This window comes from Pristiophorus japonicus, chromosome 8, assembly GCF_044704955.1.
Source record: "Pristiophorus japonicus isolate sPriJap1 chromosome 8, sPriJap1.hap1, whole genome shotgun sequence".
Taxonomy (NCBI): Eukaryota; Metazoa; Chordata; class Chondrichthyes; family Pristiophoridae; genus Pristiophorus; species Pristiophorus japonicus.
This window is the reverse complement of record NC_091984.1, coordinates 240,944,723-240,964,770: the sequence shown is the minus strand read 5'-3', so window position 1 is coordinate 240,964,770 and position 20,048 is coordinate 240,944,723. Positions and strand designations below refer to the sequence as shown.

The following is a 20,048-nucleotide window of genomic DNA, read 5'->3' as shown; positions in this document are numbered from 1 at the left end:
GATAAATCTCACCCAAACGACACTAACTTGCTGATTCTCATCTCGGGCCTGGTCTGCATTCTCCTCCTTGTGATAATGCAGGTAAAATTAAGGCGTGACTCCTTCCTGATTTAGTATCTGCATGCAATCACTTTGACCTGGCATCGTCATGGTAACACTTCAAATCTTGCACATCCCATAATAAGACTTTGGCTCGGTCTGTGGTTTTACAGTGCTAGGCATGGCCTCTGAAACTCATGTGACTTATTAACTCATTGAGTAGCAAAAGATCTTCAGCTCTCTAGCTATTCTGCTCATTATCACCATAAACACTACCATTTTAGTTGGGAGGTATTTTCTCACTAAATCCGGTCAGGATTGAGGGAGTGCTGCACTGTCGGAGGTGCCGTCTTTCAGATGGGACGTTAAAGTGAGGCCCTGCCTGCTCTCTTGGGTAGACATAAAAGATCCCACGGCACTATTTCGAAGAAGAGCAGGGGGAGTTCTCCCCGGTGTCCTGGGGCCAATATGTATCCCTCAATCAACATCATTAAAACAGATTATCCGGTCGTTATCACATTGCTGTTTATTGGAGTTTGCTGTGTGCAAATTGTCTGTCACGTTTCCCATTTTACAACAGAGACTACACTCCAAAATTACTTCATTGGCTGTGAAGTGCTTTGGGACGTCCCAAGGCTGTAGAAATGCAAGCTTGTTAGTTCATTTTTAACTCCGCCCGCAGCAAGATTTGAAGCTGGGTCCTCCTGGTGTCTGTTGTTCAATATTACATGTTTGATGTCACTGTTAAAATATTTTATGGATTGATGACTAGAAGTCTGGCCCTTCAGTTTAGCACAGGGAACGGTTAAAATGATTATTATTAAGTGCTTCAGTTCCCCTGCCCTTGCACATCCTGTATTTGAATGACCTCATCAGCCTCTGCCAGTGCTGATAAGGAGAAACACATCAGCTGACACAGGATGAGTCGCCCCCAGTGCTCTGCAGCAGCCTGGCGAATCCCACAGCTCGGATCCCGCTCACTCTAGCCGTGCTTCCTGATTAGTCATTTAGCCAAAGTCAACCACCGTCCTCTGGAACAGCAACTTCTGATTTATTTCTTAGAATCTTACAGCACAGAAGGAGACCATTGGCCCATTGTGCCTGTGCCAGCTCTTTGAAAGAGCGATCCAATTAATCCCACTCCACCCTGCTCTTTCCCCAAAGCCCTGCAATCTTCCCCCTTCAAGTATTATCCAATTCCCCTTTGAAAGTTATTATTCAATCTGCTTCCACTGCCCTTTCAGACAGCACATTCCAGATCACAGCAATTCGCTGCGTAAAAACATTTCTCCTCATCTCCCCCTCCCCCCGCAACTTTCCTGCCAATTATCTTAAGTCCGTGTCCTCTGGGTACCAACCAGCCTGCCAGTGGAAACCATTTTCAAAAAAAATGCCGGGGAATGGGACTAATTGAACAGCACATTCAAAGAGCTGGAACAGGCACAATGGGCCAAATGGCCTCCTCCTGAGCTGTAAGATTCTATGACATAATGACAGATGTAGATGAGAAAAGGAGGCTCGAGTGGAGCACAAACGCTGGCATGGACTGGTTGGTCCAAATGGCCTGTTTCTGTGCCGTATATCCTATGTAATAATGATTTTAAAATATAAAAACGGTTAATGCGTTTATGGGAAAGCCATTTTTCTAGATCAAATAAACTCCTTTAGCCCAAGTGATGTGCTTGAGGATAAGATGTGGTTCTAGTTGTTTAAAACAGGTGATTTCTCACTGCTTTCCCTAACTCTGCCTTGTTTGGATGTTGCATGGTGCCCTGCATCGTTGCAGGATGTGCTGCGGTGTTGCGGGAGCCCTGCAATGTTGCATGTTATCATGCAGTATCGCCGAGTGCCCTGCAGTGTTGCTGGGTATTTAAGTGCGTTCAAGGAGATAAGATTGACGCACACTTCTCTCTTCCTTAAATATAATGCACAAAAAATGATTGGATTATTTAAGCTGTTCCATTTTTCTGCAGACAGTGAAATGTTATTCATCTTTGCTAATCATGTTTATTCCATTTTTTCCTCCATAAATAATTTAACTTCCATCACTTTACTAAACGCTCAGCAATTGTATGAATTTCTTTACCGTGTAAGTAAGTCATTCTCTCCTCTCCCTGTGGATCTGATCGCTCAGCACTTTCTGTATTGTATGTGTCGGTTGCAGGAGTGCCATCGCTGCACTGTGCAGAGAAGTTTTTCTCATTGTACGGGAACAGTAACTGTTCAGTCACAATCTCTTGCTGTGCTGTACTGGAATGAGCATCTGTTTGACTGTTTCCTGCTGTTTATTCTGTGTGTCTGTTACTCTCTGACCAGGATCTTTACTGCCATAATGCCAATGGTAGCAGCTGGATTGATTCCAGATGATCCCACATTACAACCAATCAGAAGACTTGTTTCCCTTGTACGATCATTTATTTTATTATCTTCCCATTTTTAAGCTTCTTGCATGAAACTGACCTCCACTGATCTCATTCTGATTGGCTGATTCATCAACCCTCTGATCAGCCAATCAGAAAAATGAATGAACAAACGTGATTGTTTGCATAATCAGCCATATTATATTCAGTGTTTTAACCTTTGACCTGCGCCTTTCTGTGTATTAACCTTTGACCTGCGTGTCTCTGTTAACCTTTGACCTGTGCCTTTCTTTGTGTTTTAGTGCTCGCTTTTTAATGCATCTGATTTAAGAAATTGGTAAATTTGATTTTATAAATAGTAAATCTGGAATGTAACTGATGTTATTGATAGAAGTAAAGCCAGAGCTTTAAGTGTTTTTGTTTCTTTAACAATTTGCTTCCATTTCCCAGTCTATCCTGTAGCTGGGTCCCGTCGGATCAGATACTGTTGAAACATAGAAACATAGAAAATAGGTGCAGGAGTAGGCCATTTGGCCCTTTGAGACTGCACCACCATTCAATGTGATCATGGCTGATCACGCAACTTCAGTACCCCATTCCTGCTTTCTCTCCATACCCCTTGATCCCTTTAGCTGTAAGGGCCACATCTAACTAACTCCCTTTTGAATATATCTAATGAACTGGCCTCAACAACTTTCTGTGGTAGAGAATTCCACAGGTTCACAATTCTCTGAGTGAAGAAGTTTCTCCTCATTTCGGTCCTAAATGGCCTACCCCTTATCCTTAGACTGTGACCCTGGTTCTGAACTTCCCCAACATCGGGAACATTCTTCCCGCATCTAACCTGTCCAATCCCATCAGAATTTTATATGTTTCTAAGAGATCCCCTCTCATTCTTCTAAATTCCAGTGAATATAAGCCTAGTCGATCCAGTCTTTCTTCATATGTCAATCCTGCCATCCCGGGAATCAGTCTGGTGAACCTTCGCTGCACTCCATCAATAGCAAGAATGTCCTTCCTCAGATTAGGAAACTAAAACTGAACACAATATTCCAGGTGAGGCCTCACCAAGGCCCTGTACAACTGCAGTAAGACCTCCCTGCTCCTATACTCAAATCCTCTCGCTATGAAGGCCAACATGCCATTTGCTGCCTTCATCGCCTGCTGTACCTGCATGCCAACTTTCAATGACTGATGTACCATGACACCCAGGTCTCATTGCACCTCCCCTTTTCCTAATCTGTCACCATTCAGATAATAGTCTATCTCCCTGTTTTTGCCACCAAAGTGGATAACTTCACATTTATCCACATTATACTGCATCTGCCATGCATTTGCCCACTCACCTAACCTTTCCAAATCACCCTTTTAGCATCCTCCTCACAGCTCACACCGCCACCCAGCTTAGTGTCATCTGCAAACTTGGAGATATCACACTCAATTCCTTTGTCTAAATCATTAATGTATATTGTAAATAGCTGGGGTCCTAACACTGAACTTTGTTATACCCCATTAGTCACTGCCTGCCATTCTGAAAAGGACCCGTTTATTCCCACTCTTTGCTTCCAGTTTGCCAACCAGTTCTCTATCCACATCAATACATTACCCCCAATCCCATGGGAGTGGGACTAATTGGATCGCTCTTTCAAAGCCAGCACAGGCACAATGGGCCGAATGGTCTCCTTCTGTGCTGTATCATTCTGTGATATAATAACTTTAAAATATAAAACCGTGCACACATTCTATCCATCATGGTTTGTTACAGATGCAAAACAATCAGTAAACGCTGGGTGCTTCTGTGATCTGCAGCTTGAAGATGACCGATACACTTCTCCTTTCTGGCATATCACACTTCAAGCATCACACTTCAATTTCTGTGAAAGAACAAGTATAAAGAACCGAAGTCAGTAGCTTGATACGGGAGCCAGAACGTCTAACGCCCGAGTAATCTTTATCAATCATCACATAGTATTTTTTTAATGAACTCTAGGCTTTAGACCAGTGTTCTGAACTCTGACCTCACCTAGTGCTTACTTAACAGCAGTTGGGCACAGCTTTAGCTGAGCAGCAGACAAATGCATCTCGCATCACATGATCCTTTTAAAACAGTGTATGATTGGCTATTTATCAGAGCTAATTGTTGACCTGGAGCCTGAAATGTACAAGCAATTTACTGTCCTGTAACTGACCTGAGCAATTTATGGGCAGCTGCAACTCCATGGATTCCCACATGGAGTACTTGAGTCATGGTCTTAAAGGGACAGGCCATGTTAGAAGCGGAACGACACAACTGTGCTCCTGACCCAGACAACACCTGAGCAATTCCATGGGAGATCTGCTAGTAGTTAGAATCCTACAGCATAGAAGGATCCCATCGTGCCTGTGCCGGCTCTGTGAAAGAGCGATCCGATCAGTCCCACTCCCCTGCACTTCCTCATAGTCTGGCAATTTATTTCCTTTCCAAATATTTATCCAATTCCCTTTTGAAAGTTACTATTGAATCTGCTTCCAGAATGGGATATATACTTGAAAAGAAACACATTGCAGGGCTGTGGGGCAGAGTGGAAACTGTGGAACTAGTTGGATAGCTCTCTCAAAGAGTTAGCACCGGCATGATGGGCCGAATTGCCTCCTGTCCTGTATGATTCAGAATAGAAACATGAAAAGCCCTTTCAGTACAGTATTTTTGTTGTAAGGTAAATGTTTCCTGCTGCTTGTGGGGTGTGAGGGATGTTGGGGAGAAATCCAGCCTTTAATTACCAGATGATCAGTGTTCTGTTGATTAAAAAATAAAGCCAGGGTGACACACAAGCTGCTTTCTACTGAATTATTTTATAGTCTAGTTCTTTTTGGTTCCATTTGTTATTTTGAATGGAGTATGAGGTATTAAATGATGCGGACCTTGAAATACACTTTGCTGTGAAATAAACATCATTTATTTTTGTGTCTTGCCCAGGTTTAATTTATTTTCACGGGACAAACGGACAGTAAACCGCCTCAGAGTGCAAGGATCCGGGGGAGTTTGGGGAATTTCAGAGCAAGAAGGGATGGTCACAGAACAAGGCCAAGAGGCGTTACAACATCTATAACTGCAGCCCCCGGACATGTCTGCTGGTTTAACAATCCCGAAAGTCACCTTTTTGGAACTGAATAATGAGAATAATTGGAACTTGACTTGTCTCACACATTTAACATTGAAAGTCCGACTGCTAAATGGGGTGCTAGAGCTGGACTGCCTGCAGTGGTGAACAATTGTATTCTAATCACTAACCTTATTTTTGGAAAGGTAAATTAATGTGATGACCTCACGGTATCACAATTGTAACAGTATTTGCTTTTCTTTTGTATGTCGAACCTGCAATGTTGTACGCCAAACCCAGAGGTATCTATCTGTGGATTGCACAGCTGCTGTCTTCTAATAACCATCTTGTAAAGGCAATTCTAACGCGTGCTTTCTGAGGAATTATACAGTCTATTTCCCAAGTGTATATGGTCTCAAATTACTTGCTGACGGTTAGAGTATTGTAGTCTGGAGCAAGGAGACTAAGGAACATGTTTACAGATTTCAGGTGATATTAAGGAATGAAACGGGATTTTAGTTTAAAGCTTTCTCAGTTTCTGACCATCCTTTCTGTGTTGTGTATTGTTCGACCCGGCATGATACGTCTACACTCACCTGTGTACAGATATTTCGCATTTTATTTAATTTTTTTTACGAAAAAAGGGAAGTTCATCTCCGTGTTATCCTTCTACTGTACGTGACTAGTTTGCAGGGCACCTGCACAACTGTACAGATCTTTGGCTGAGGAAAGCAAAATGGATTATGCCAAAGTTTGACACAACTGCTTTGAAACAGTTTGGAGTGTTTGCAAAACTAATCAGTGCATTGTCAGCAAAAAACAAAGTTCGCTGTTGGAAACTTGCATGTCTGGCCCTCATGCAGTGCGAATTTTAAAAATACAGCTGTGCAACATGTTATACTTGTTTTGTGATGCAGATTTAAGTCCTGTTAGATCTGCCACAGCTCCATTTAAGATGGATGTGGGTAAAGTCGCCCCGAGGTTTGCAAGAGGTACTGGTTCATTGGAAAAAAATGAGTTGTTCATCCCCCACTAAAGGCACAATTGCATCACCAGATTTCGCCATGTTCCTAATCTGGAAAAACAGAATATTGAATAAACTCAATGGAATATTTTGTGCTGTAATGGCATCCTCCCACCCCTGTAGACGCTGCAGCATCACCATTGGTGGGAGGGTGTCATTGCAGCGTGATGCTTACATAGCTAGTTTTCATTCTAAATGCGTGTTGAGCCTGTAACTGCCATTGGTGAGGATGAAGTAATCTGTGTGCATGTTGCGGGAGGCTAATGTTGAGGGCTTGTTCCATCTATTTAACTGCAGTGTAGTTTAAAGCCTCATTATGGCGCAGCTGCATATTTGCCCTTGGCTGTAAATTTACAGCTGATGCCTTAAATGATTCATTAAGAGGTTGCGGATAAATTACTCAGCAGAAACTCTCCATGACTTTGGAGGGTGTCTCGAGCAGTGAAGCCCATTCTCCAAGGTCTTCACGCCATTCATATTCATGTGGGGGTGACCAGAAGGATCTGGTCCAGCCGCTCGACTCTGAGGCTGTTCACTGAGCTCAACGTGAGCGGAATCAGGACATTGGTTATTGTGAACTTAGCACACTGCGATCAGTTCACTGTCCTAATCTGTACTGAATACAAAACTGGTGGAAGCACAGCAGGTTTCTGCTTAGTTATTGTATACTTTGACAGATTAGAAATGAATTTTCATGCTCAATCTAAATGTATACTTCAGTGGGATAGACTGTGTAGATTCACTTTTGTTAATTTGGAAACTGTAGGGTTTCATTTTGGGCCTTTACTATTTCTTTAAAATAGTGTAGATAATGTAGATACTCCATCTCGCATATACCTTCCGTTTCGCCAAAGTAATTGTGAAGTATTAACTAAAGACTGGCTGCTGAATAAAGTACAATGTAATCATTTCAGCTGTGAGCATCTAATGTGTATCTATCTGCAATAAAAACCTTGCATTTGCAGGCATTTCCTCTTAACTTTTTGCCATTATAAATTCCTATGCTCACATTTAGAATGAAAACTGTGTATGTAAACAAGTCACGCTGCAATTATACTCCCCCACCAGTGAAGGCGCTGCACCACCGCTACTGGCAGGAGGGTGCAAATACAATGTGACAAGTTCACATGAACAGGCTCCACTCTAAAAGTGGACATAGGAATTTATCATGGACATATAAAGATAAAGAACAGCGAATGTATGACTCAAATGGGGATTGAATTATATCTGTCCTGTGGTCCAGTTACACCTGACCTCTAACTCCACGTCATCTGAAGATTACACTTGTACTTGATCCCTTGTGTGATATGGAAGATTGATTAGTATTTATGTAAAGTGCAATTCACTTACATTATTTTATTCATGCTTATTATAGTTGGTTTAATTATGCACTTAAAATCATTTTCAGAATTGGAACTAGTGCAAAAACATTTAACTTTATTGAGCGAATGGTCAATCTATGGAACAGGATTCCGAGGGAGACGGTGGAAGCAGTTAGTGTCGATTCACTCAAATGCAAATTAGGTAGATTTCTTTCGGAGAATGATTTTGGGATCGAGTTTGAGCAATGTGAGCCGTGCCGTGTGGGGGGTGCAGCGAGCTCGAGGGGAATAGGGGACTTTGGGCCTCTGGTTCCCAAAGCTCTCCCGCACTGGGGGTTTTCCTCGCCTGGTGTCTGGGTCTGTTGTAGACTCACTGATCGCTGTGATTGGTCAACGACTCCAGTATCGTTGGATCCTGTGACTCCCAGGATGGGTGAAGGCGCACCAAAGATGGACTTTAGTCATTTTTGATCCAGTAATCCCATACATCTGCGTTGTATTTCCATGGGTTATCATTCAGTCACTTCCTCCAGCCTTACATCCTCTTCTAACACCCAGGACACCGGAGAGAATCCCCCCCCCCACCCTGCTCTTCTTCAAATAGTGCCTTGGAATCTTTCACGTCACCCGAGATGGCAGACGATTTAACATCTCGTCCAAATAATGGCACCCCTGCCAGTGCAGCACTCCCTCAGTAACGCACTGGGAGTGTCAGCCGAGATTATGTGCTCAAATCCCGGGCATGGGACTTAATTCTACAAACTTCTGCCGCGGAGGTGAGACTGCTTCCCACTGAGCCATGGCTTGGAACAATACGCACTGGATGAATTTCATACACTAAAAGCCAATCTTTTTCTGAGCTGACACTTCGGTGCAATACTGAGGGAGTGCTGCACTGTCAGAGGTGCCGTCTGTCAGATGAGACGTTAAACCGAGGCACTTCCTGCTCCCCGGTACTATTTTGAAGAAGAGCAGGGGAGTTATCCCTGATGGCCTGACCAATAGTTATCCCTCAACCAACATAACAGAAAAACAGATTATCTGGTCATTATCACATTGCTGGTTGTGGGAGCTTGCTGTGCGCAAATTGGTTGCCGCGTTTCCCACATTACAACAGTGACTACGCTCCAAAAGTACTTCATTGGCTGTAAAGTGCTTTGAGACATCCAGTGGTCGTGAAAGGCGCTATATAAATCCAAGTTTTTATGTGAAGACATCACTTCTTATGCTTAACTTGTGGTTTCCTTAAATCGTGTCTTCTCGTTCGGTGCTAATGTGACGACACAAAACGCCCTCCCATTGCCCGGCACCTGCTCGTTGCCCACTGTCCACCGATCGCCCAGCCATTGCCATTGCCTATCCATCGCCCAGCCATTGCCATTGCCTGTCCACCGATCGCCCGGCCATTGCCATTGCCTGTCCACCGATCGCCCGGCCATTGCCATTGCCTGTCCATCGCCTGGCCATTGCCATTGCCTGTCCATCGCCCGGCCATTGCTCGTCACTCATTATCCAATGGTCACTCATCGTCTGTCCATTGTAGAATGCTCCCAGGTTACATTTCATCCCATTTAATCAATAGAATGACCATCGGGAAGGTTCGACAGTGGACGGGTGATGGGTGTTGCCACATTACCTGCCAGCTGGTGAAGGTAAATCTCTCCGCCGTGCCCTTATCCCCTTGGCATCAGAAAACTCTGACCTTTGAAATCGACACACTGAAATTAACCCGATGAACTCTAGTTTAAAAAAGAAAACTTTTATCTCGAGGGCTGGGATACAAAGGGGTGGAAGTTACGTTACAGCTGGACAGAGCCCTGGTCAGACCCCAACCGAAGAAACTGCATTCAGGTCTGGGCACTGCACCTCAGGAAGGATAATATCGACCTTGGACGGGCTGTAGCCAGATTCACCATAATTATACCAGGGCTAAAAGGGTTAATGTACGAGCACAGGTTGCATAGACTTGTATTCCCTTGAATTTAGACGGTTGAGGGATAATCTAATCAAGGTATTTCACATGGTTACGTGATTCGATAGGGTAGATGCAGAGATATTATTTCCTCTGGTGAGAGAATCCAGAACAAGGGGGCATAATAACATTAGGGGTGGACCATTTAGGACTGAAATCAGAAAGCACTTCTTCAGACAAAGGGTCATGGAAAGATGGAACTCTCTTCCCCCAAAGGCTGTAGGTTCTGAGGATCAAAGTAAATTTTCAAGACTGAGTTCGATAGATTTTCATTGGGTAAGGGTAACAAGGCATATGGAGCAAAGGTGGGTAAATGATCTGATTGAATGGCGGAACAGGCTCGAGGGGCTGAATGGCCTCCTCCTGTTCCTATGACAATATACCAGGACCAGCACCTGAATGCAAAATGTACACCTGTGTTTTCTCTGAGAGTTTATGGATGAATAAACCAACATTAAATTGCAATTTACTAAATGCTTTGGAAGATAAAGAATGCCAAGGCATTGAGCAACTACCCCACCTGCCTCTTGTAAAACAAACCGGTCACTGAACCTGAGCCTTTCCCAGTCCATAGCTCTCAGTCAGTGGATAAATCTCACTCCCCCATTAGGGGAGGAGAGTAACTCCTGATTGATTATGAATCCATAAATGTACAGTGCCAGCTCCACGTCACCCACAATAATACTTTGTGATAATCGCAAAGAAAAAGACGTTACGATTATACCAATAGTAAGGGAAGCCATTTTATGTGGAGGAATCACTTATTTTGCTTCCATTTTATATTCGTTCTGTAGTCAAAATGCTGGGAACCTAAAAATCTGCAAATGTAGTTAACATTGCCTGTACAAGGTCAGACCAGCCTGCTTTCAGACCAGGTTACACTTTGTTTACATTTGGAGATTAAGTTATCTGTGACTAACCATAATAATACATTTGATGCCTTGCTAACTCTAAGCACCAGCCTGTTCGCCTCATAGAATCAATAGTACAGCACAGAAGCAGGCCATTCGGCCCATCGAGTCTGCACCAGCTCTTTCAAACAGCAATTCAGTCAGTCCCACTCCCACGCTCTTTCCCCATATCTCGAATTTTTTTTCTCCAAGTAGTTATCCAATTCCCTTTTGAAGGCTGCTCTTGAGCCTGCCTCCATCACCCTATTATGCAGCGCATTCTAAATCCTAACCATTCATTGCATGAAAAGGTCAATTCATGTCGTCTCTTGAGAAGCCAATCACTTGAAATCTGTGCCCTTTGGTTATCTACCTTTCAGCCATTAAAAATCAAATACTTTTTTTTGGAGTGTAGTCACTGTTGTAATGTGGGAAACGCAGCAGCCAATTTGCACACAACAAGCTCCCACACACAGCAAGGTGATAATGACCAAATAATCTTTTTTTTGGAAACAGTTTCTCCTTATTTGCTCTATCTAAACCCTTGATGATTTTAAACACCTCTATCAAATCTCCTCTTAGCCTTCTCTGCTTTAAGGAGAACAACCCCAGTCTATCCACGTAAACTGTAATCCCTCATCCCTGCAACCATTCTGGTAAATCTCCTCTGTACCCTCTCTAGCATCTTGGGATCAGAAGATGCCAGAACAGAATGAGAGAAATGTTTAGGTACACTAGAACATCTTGAATCACATGGATAGGAATTGGTACTGAAAGTGGTTAAAGGGTTATGGAATGAAGGGTTATAATTCTCTGGATTACAGCAGCTAGAAACAGTATATAACAAGTTAAGCTCAAGTGGCTGTAATGTGTTCTCTTCCATAGTGACATCTTACATAATGATGTAATCTCGTGTTAACAAGGCCATAATAAATGCAAACAAACCACTGTGGTTCATTTCTAGGAAGAGGCTTGGTCAAAGAGGTAGGTTTTAAGGAGCATCTTAAAGGAAGAGAGGAAGAGATGTTTAGGGAGGGAATTCCAGAGATTAGAGTCCATGCGGCTGAATCCAATTGTTCGCCAATCCAATCTTGAAGCTCTGCTCTGAGAGTTTATGATCCTGATTTGAACCTCTCACTCAGAGTACGGCCATGTAACTTCCTGATAGGTAAAATATTTTAATAATTTTATTCTAGCAGTCCTCCTTTGATGAGACTCAGATAGTGTGGGTGAGGAGCACATTTGTACTCCTTAGCTGCTAACATGGCCTGTCCCTTTAAATTCCCTGATCAGCACCCCGCCTGGGGAGATCAGTCCGAGTTTAATTGCTGCTGGCAGAGGAAAGTTTGCAAATGACCAGGTGCGTGTACATTTACATTTCCAGGTCAGAAAAATTTGAAAAAAAAACCTTTGACACTTTGAAGTGGACAGAAGGCGCTAAAACAAAGGGGAGCAAATCTTCAGGAGTGTTGTGCAGAAGGCACTTTGGACCCAGTGTCTGTCCCTTTCACCTGCGGAAATCCAACCCCGACTCTCGCCTCAAGCAAGGTTCCTCCCAACCACCGGAGCCAAGTGAACCTTCAGTGAACGAACAAGGAAGTGGAAAGGGGAAATAAATGATGCCTCAGAGAATTGTGTGAAAAGAGTTTTGTGACGGGATACGAAAAAAAGTTTTGCTTCTCCAAACGACTTTATTCTTTATAAGAATTCGAACGACTGTTTAAGACGGATCGGTGCTTTGGTTTCATTTGAGCTGCGCCCTAACCTGAGCTGGGGGAACCATGGACAACGTGGAGCCAGTTCCGAGTGCGGCCTTTGACAAAGACCCATTCAAGCTCACTGTTGAAGATGTCTATGATATATCGTACGTTGTTGGTCGTCAGTTAATGAAAATTAGCAGCTCGCAAAGTTCAGGAACAATTTCTGAATTGCAGTTCAATGTACTCCGAGTTTTAGAAATGTTTGAAACGCTGGTAAACAAATACAACCTGACCGTGGAAGAACTCCAAGTTGAGCGAGACAATCTGAAAACCGAAGCAGAAAGACTTATTGGAGAACTTCAGAATAAAGCCAGTGACACCAAGGAAGAGGTATGGATGGAAATAAAAGTTTTGTATTATTACTAACTGATCCCCGAGGCATTGCTTGTGGATAATCTGGGGTCTGGATCGCATAGAAACATAGAAAATAGGCCATTCGGCCCTTCGAGCCTGCACCACCATTCAATGAGCTCATGGCTGAACATGCAACTTCAGTACCCCATTCCTGCTTTCTCGCCATACCCCTTGATCCCCCTAGTTGTCAGGACTACATCTAACTCCTTTTTGAATATACTTAGTGAATTGGCCTCAACAACTTTCTGTGGTAGAGAATTCCACAGGTTCACCACTCTCTGGGTGAAGAAGTTTCTCCTCATCTCGGTCCTAAATGGCTTACCCCTTATCCTTAGACTGTGACCGTTGGTTCTTGACTTCCCCAACATCGGGAACATTCTTCCTGCATCTAACCTGTCTTTACCCGTCAGAATTTTAAATGTTTCTATGAGGTCCCCTCTCATTCTTCTGAACTCCAGTGAATACAAGACCTATCCAGTCTTTCTTGATAGTTCAGTCCCGCCATCCCGGGAATCAGTCTGGTGAATCTTCGCTGCACTCCCTCAATAGCAAGAATGTCCTTCCTCAAGTTAGGAGACCAAAACTGTACACAATACTCCAGGTGTGGCCTCACCAAGGCCCTGTACAACTGTAGCAACACCTCCCTGCCCCTGTACTCAAATCCCCTCGCTATGAAGGCCAACATGCCATTTGCTTTCTTAACCGCCTGCTGTACCTGCATGCCAACCTTCAATGACTGATGTACCATGACACCCAGGTCTCGTTGCACCTCCCCTTTTCCTAATCTGTCACCATTCAGATAATTGTCTCTCTGTTTTTACCACCAAAGTGGATAACCTCACATTTATCCACCTTATACTTCATCTGCCATGCATTTGCCCACTCACCTAACCTATCCAAGTCACTCTGCAGCCTCATAGCATCCTCCTCGCAGCTCACACTGCCACCCAACTTAGTGTCATTGCAAATTTGGAGATACTACATTTAATCCCCTCGTCTAAATCATTAATGTACAGTGTAAACAGCTGGGGCCCCAGCACAGAACCTTGCGGTACCCCACTAGTCACTGCCTGCCATTCTGAAAAGTACCCATTTACTCCTACTCTTTTCTTCCTGTCTGACAACCAGTTCTCAATCCACGTCAACACACTACCCCCAATCCCATGTGCTTTAACTTTGCACATTAATCTCTTGTGTGGGACCTTGTCGAAAGCTTTCTTTCAGGGAAATATATCGCGATTATATTTCACTGCTGAAACAGAGGCGCCTTAGCCTGGCCTGTCCCTTTAAAGCTATTCCTCCATGGGGAAGTAGTCTACATTGGCTGAGTGTTGACTAATGTCCTGTAGATTGGCAGCTGCTTGTAAATTCCTGGCTCCCAATCTTGGGGATAGACCAAGTTATCAAAAGATTTAAAAAAAACAGCAGAATATAGATAGTTCCCTTATTTTGTATATATGCGTTTGACTCTTGGAAGTGTGACCCCTCAAGTGAGGTGGAGACACAGGTCTTTAGTCTCTATGTCATAGAACCATACAGCAAAGGAAGCCATTTGGCCCATCACGTCTGTGCCGGCTCTTTGAAAGAGCTGTCCAACGAGTCCCACTCCCCGCCCTTTCCCCACAGCCCGACAAATTGTTCCTTTACCGGTATTTATCCAACTCCCTTTTGAAAATTATTATTGAATCTGCTCCCACCGCCCTTTCAGGCAGCGTGTTCCCGATCACAACAACTCGCTGCCTAAAGAAATGGCTCCTCATAAGAACATAAGAAATAGGAGCAGGAATAGGCCATACGGCCCCTCGACCCTGCTCCGCCATTTAATACAATCATGGCTGATCCGATCATGGACTCGGGTCCACTTCCCTGCCCGCTCCCCATAAACCATTTATCGGTTAAGAAATTGTCTATACCTCTCATCTCCCCCTCTGGTTATTTTGCCAATTATCTTAAATCTGTGTCCTCTGCTTTATTTATAGACGTCTAAATCTTTTTTTAACACATTTAAAATATATTTTACTTCCTGCCCACTCCTGAAGTCAGCACCCTTCACCAAACTCTGCTTGTTGGTTGGGAGCCGGAAGATCGAATGGTCCAGGATAGAGACATGTGCACCATTGTCACAACTGCACCTTGTCCGTCCACTTGTGGCTCCAGTGAGTTTCCCCTCCCTCCTTGAGACAACCTGACCAACCCCTGCCACATCCGCTTTCTCGAGAAACCCAGACTGCGCCTGAGGTTGATTCTCCAAATCGCGTTTTTACTGGCTGACGGTCGTAGACTCGTGTGTTTTAGTGAGCACCTGTCCCAATAGATGTAGCATTTTATCATCATCATCATGATAGGCAGTCCCTCGGAATCGAGGAAGACTTGTTTCCACTCTAAAAATGAGTCCTTACGTGGCTGAACAGTCCAATACGAGAATCACAGTCCCTGTCACAGGTGGGATAGATAGTCGTTGAGGGAAGGGGTGGGTGGGGAATCTGGTTTGCCGCACGCTTTCCGCTGCCTGCGCTTGATTTTTGCATGCTCTCGCCGATGAGACTCGAGGTGCTCAGCACCCTATCGGATGCACTTCCTCTCCTTAGGGCAGTCTTTGGCCAGGGACTCCCAGGTGTTAGTGGGGATGTTGCACTTTATCAAGGAAGCTCTGAGGGTGTCCCTGTAATGTTTTCTCTGCACACCTTTGACTCGTTTGCTGTGAAGGAGTTCCGAGTCGGAATATCTCCTTGCTTTATGTTCTTTACCCAGCCGTTGGGCCCGGTGCGGGACTGTTGTGGGTCCAGTCCGCGTGTACTGATGATGTGGCGGTTTCATCAGTTGAATAAAGTTTGATTTCCGAATGCAGCAAAGCGTTGGGCCAAACATGCTTCTCATAGACCTGAAGGACCCAAATCGTCCACGATTCACCTTACAAGAACTGAGAGACGTGCTGCAGGAACGCAATTATCTGAAAGCTCAACTCCTTGTTACACAAGAAGAAATCCAGTGTTACAAAAGGTGGGTATGATCTCAGGAGAAGTTCTTGCTGCAGCCAAGGTTCATTATTACTGACGATTCAGGTCGATGATCTTTCATCAGACTGCTCTGACGAAAGGCCATCGAGCTGAAAGGTTAACTCTCTTTCTCTCTCTCCACAGATGCTGCCTGACCTGCTGAGTATTTCTAGTATTTTCTGTTTTTATTTCAGATTTCCAGCATTCACAGTTAGGCTTTTGTTCATTATTATTAGATTAGAACACAGGCCCCGAAGTTGTGAAAAGCCTGTGGTGCCGTTATTAATCCTGTCTGTCCTGGCGAGTACTTTCTCTAAGATAATAGTTCATGTGCGAGAGCGAGAATCGTTAACTACTGTGAAGATGCAGATAGCACTTTCTCATGGTCTTCCATTGCCTCGGTCGTTGCTCCATATCCCGAATCTCATCACCATCAACTACAAATTGTTCTTCTATTACTTTGTTACTGAATCACCATAACAAAAAACAGATTATCTGGCCATTGTCACATTGCTGTTTGTGGGAACTTGCTTGTGTGCAAATTGACTGCTGCGTTTCCTACATTATAACACTCCAAAATTACTTAATTGGCTGTAAAGCGCTTTAAGATGTCCATTGGCCATGAAAGGCGCTATATAAATCCAAATCTTTCTTTCCTTAGTGTCAACTGTGGCTCAGTGGGTGGCACCCTTGCCTCTGAGTCAAGAAACTTGTGGGTTCAAGCTCCACTGTAGATTTGAAGCTGTAGATTTGAAGATCTAGGCTGACACTGAGGGAGCGGAGCGCTGCACTGTCGGAGGTGCCATCTTTTGGATGAGATGTTAAACCGAGGTCCCGTCTGCTCTCTCGTGCGTAAAAGATCCCATGGCACTATTTTGAGTTCTCCCCGGTGTTGAGAGTCAATATGAATCCCTCAATCAACATCAAAAAAACAGATTATCTAGTCATTATCACATTACTGTTTGTGGGAGCTTGCTGTGCAAAGATTGGCTGTCATGTTTCCTACATTAGTGACTACACTTCAAAAGTACTTCATTGGCTGCAAAGTGCTCTGTGAAATGAACTATAGAAATGCAAGTCTTTCTTTCTTGGCTGTAGGATATTCATTTTAACACTAAAGTCAAATTTGTATTAGGGGAGCAGATTTTGTTGAATAAGGTTGATGAAACTGGTACTATGACCGGGGTCCAGTGGGACTGTGCAAAGTGTCCAAAGCGCAATCTCGTGGAGGGGAAAGTTGCCCAGGGTTCGTGCACCTGTTCACGATCCAGTGACCCATGTTGGAAAACCACGTGGATATCAGGGCTAATGGCCAAGATCTCTGACCACATGGTGCTAATTTGCTAATAGGAATTTGTTTATATAACTTGCTAAGGTTTCTTCGACAACACCGAGAAGAACAAAGGCAGCAGGTGCATGGGAACATCACCACCTCCCAGTTCCCGTCTGAGTCATGCACCATCCTGACTTGGAAATATATCACCGTTCCTTCATTGTCGCTGGGTCAAAATCCTTGAACTTCCTCCCTAACAGCAGTGAGAGTAACTTCACCACACGGACTGCAATGGTTCAAGGCAGTAGCTCACCACCACCTTCCCAAGAGCAACTCGGAACGTGTAACAAATGTTGGCCTTGCCAGCGACGCCCACATCCCAAGAATGATGAAATAAAATAAAATATCAAAATCTCTCAGTACTTATTTAACATTTGTTAACACCCAGTTGAGATTTTATAATCTCTTTTAATTTAAACATTTAGCTATTCATTGAGCTGCCAATTCTAGAGTGGAGGGACAGAGATCTCGGGATTTGGATACATGGGCCAAAACTGCGAGTAGAAAAAGGTTTTCTAATGTGTTTAGCGAGCAGGATCGATATTTACAAGTACAAAAACATGTCACTTTTATGCTTCAGTTGCATAGCACAGTAAATGCATCTTTAGTCAATTTTGTTGAGGTGACATTTGTGTGCTTGCCTTAGTGGAATCATCGCTGCTGAGGTGTCTCAGGTAGTGGAGATCGACAATGAACCGAGTGCTCGTGATGGAACTGGACAAGCAGCACTTACTGGAAGGCGAGTAGATATTTATAAATCGCATTTACAAGCGGGTGTTTACTGAAGCTGCAATCCCAGGAAATACGAGTCAAGAGCCTCCCATCTCCAGTCACATCTTAACACAAACAGTTTATTTTGATCGAGGAATTCTAGAAGATGCTGGTTAGCAATAACTAATTGCTAAATCTTTCTCCAACACCCTATTTTAAAAAGAAAGAACATGCATTTATTTATATAGCGCCTTTTGTGACCTGTGTCCCAAACCACTTTACAGCCAAGGAAGCATTTTGAAGCGTGGTCACTTTCGCAATGTTGAAAATGTGGCAGCCAATTTGCATACAGCAAAATCCCACAAATAGTGAAATAGTGGAGTTGGTTGAGGGACAAATATTGGTCAGGACACCGGGGAATAACTCCCCTGCTCTTCGAATAGTGCCAAGGGATCTTTTATGTTCACCCGAGAGGGCCTCTGTTTAACGTCTCATCCAAAAAACAGCAGCTCTGACAGTGCAGCACTCCCTCAGCACTGCACGAGGAGTATCAGCCTAGACTTTTGTGCTCAAGTCACTGGAGTGGGACTTGAACCCAGAACCATCTGACTCCAAGGCGAGGATGCTACCTGCTAATCAACGATTTAATGCAGGCAAAACCAACAGAAAATACTTATGGAAGAAAAACTTGCATTTTTCTGAAGCAGTTGAGGCTAGCTCATTGAATGTATTCAAGTCACCGATAGATAGATTTTTAACCAATAAGGGAATTAAGGGTTATGGGGAGCGGGTGGGTAAGTGGAGCTGAGTCCACGGCCAGATCAGCCATGATCTTGTTGAATGGTGGAGCAGGCTCGAGGGGCTAGATGGCCTACTCCTGTTCCTAATTCTTATGTTCAAGTCTGTGAAAATGCGTTGTTATAGAAACAGAAACTGCTGGAAATACACAATAGGTCAATAAGCATCTGTAAAAAGACACAGTAATGTTTAGGGTACAGATCAGGTGCGTGGAAATAAATGTAATTCATCTAGTGAGAATCCTCAGTCTGTACCCCCTTGTTACTGATTTGCTAACTGTGGAAACACTCACTATTTTCCTCAAAACCTTTCAGAATCTTAAATCTCAAGCTATGCTTCTATGTTTAATGCCCCCATGTATAAAATCTAGAAATCCATTTGCCTTTTAATGGTCTTTTCTACTGGCACTCATCTTTAAAAATCCATCAATCCACATCCCTCACGCTACCCATTTCTCCAGCCAAGAATCTTACCAGTCAGGGTACGTTTCTTTTCATTGGTCTTTATCCACATTTCTCTGAATTAAATTGCATCAGCCACCTGTCTGCCTATTCCACTAACCTGATTTATATTCCTACATTCTTCCCCAAGTTTGCTCGGCCTCCTAATTTGGCATCAACAAATTTATCTTGTAGTTGATCAAACTCATTGCTATTTAATAGAAAATGTGGCTGACTATAGTAGTATAGGCTTCAACAGGCAAAGAATAAACTTTGAACGTAACTCAACTTGCCAATCAATGGATTGTCTGATTATCTCAGCAATAAATTTGTACATGGAAAAGTTGGCTTCACTTGTTTAAAATGAGTTGGCACAATATCAGTGTAGAAATACATGACGGTGATCTAATGTTTGTTCTTTTCACCAATTACAGATTTTCCTTTGGAACAGACACTTAATGTGTTGAAAGCAGTTGTAAAATCATAAAAACACTTTCAGGAAGACTTGATTTTCTTGTTACTTGCCAACAGAATGGTCTTGAGTAATTTGTGAATCCAAATTGGGACCATTCACCAACAATTGTGGATGCAGAAACTCATCTCAATTGATCCATCCATTAGGGCATTTGATTGTCTCAAACACTACCCACAATTTTGCCTCCACGACTCTTGAGAACCCTGCTGCATTTATTGATCACTTCATGCGAAGAACCACCTCCTGACTTGGTGCAGAGATTTTTCAGAATTAATGCATTTTCTTGTAATTAGCACCAGAGATTTGAGTGAGAGTTTAGTTTAAAAAGATGGATAAGAAAGTTATAGGAATATGAGGGAATCATACAGCATGGAAGGAGGCCATTCAGCACATTGTGGGTGTGCTCCAAACCCAAGTTGGGATTAAGCTCCCCTAATGCTGGTCTCATAAGAATTAGGAACAGGAGTAGGCCATCTAGCCCCTCGAGCCTGCTC

At 43.5% G+C, this 20,048-nt stretch overlaps 2 protein-coding genes across 5 annotated transcripts in view; both read left to right on the top strand.

The window, feature by feature from the left end:
- Positions 1 to 7,411, top strand: part of rilpl1 (Rab interacting lysosomal protein-like 1) — a 39,897-nt gene extending 32,486 nt beyond the window's left edge. For 2 of the 4 annotated variants that reach the window (XM_070888181.1, XM_070888179.1), the window contains 2 exons: positions 2,356 to 2,443; positions 5,356 to 5,444. In XM_070888181.1, coding sequence (XP_070744282.1) covers positions 2,356 to 2,443; positions 5,356 to 5,361 — 94 coding nt within the window. In that variant the 3' untranslated portion in view covers positions 5,362 to 5,444. Of the gene's footprint in view, positions 1 to 2,355; positions 2,444 to 5,355 lie in introns of all 4 variants that reach the window. The other 2 variants (XM_070888180.1, XM_070888178.1) reach the window with 1 other exon arrangement.
- A 4,652-nt stretch (positions 7,412 to 12,063) lies between these two features.
- On the top strand, positions 12,064 to 18,396 carry LOC139268339 (RILP-like protein 2). The gene is made up of 3 exons (XM_070886420.1): positions 12,064 to 12,777; positions 15,650 to 15,801; positions 17,777 to 18,396. The coding sequence occupies exons 1-3, from the start codon at positions 12,469 to 12,471 to the stop codon at positions 17,913 to 17,915; spliced, it is 600 nt and encodes a 199-aa protein (XP_070742521.1). The 5' UTR covers positions 12,064 to 12,468; the 3' UTR covers positions 17,916 to 18,396.
- Positions 18,397 to 20,048: the final 1,652 nt, after the last annotated feature.

What these genes read in the sequence shown, in the direction of transcription:
- LOC139268339 (XM_070886420.1), top strand. Translation starts at nt 12,469, where the DNA reads ATGGACAACGTGGAGCCAGTTCCGAGTGCGGCCTTTGACAAAGACCCA. An exon ending in CCAGTGACACCAAGGAAGAG is followed by an intron (nt 12,778 to 15,649) that starts GTATGGATGGAA and finishes TTCCGAATGCAG; the next exon opens with CAAAGCGTTGGGCCAAACAT. An exon ending in GAAATCCAGTGTTACAAAAG is followed by an intron (nt 15,802 to 17,776) that starts GTGGGTATGATC and finishes TGCTTGCCTTAG; the next exon opens with TGGAATCATCGCTGCTGAGG.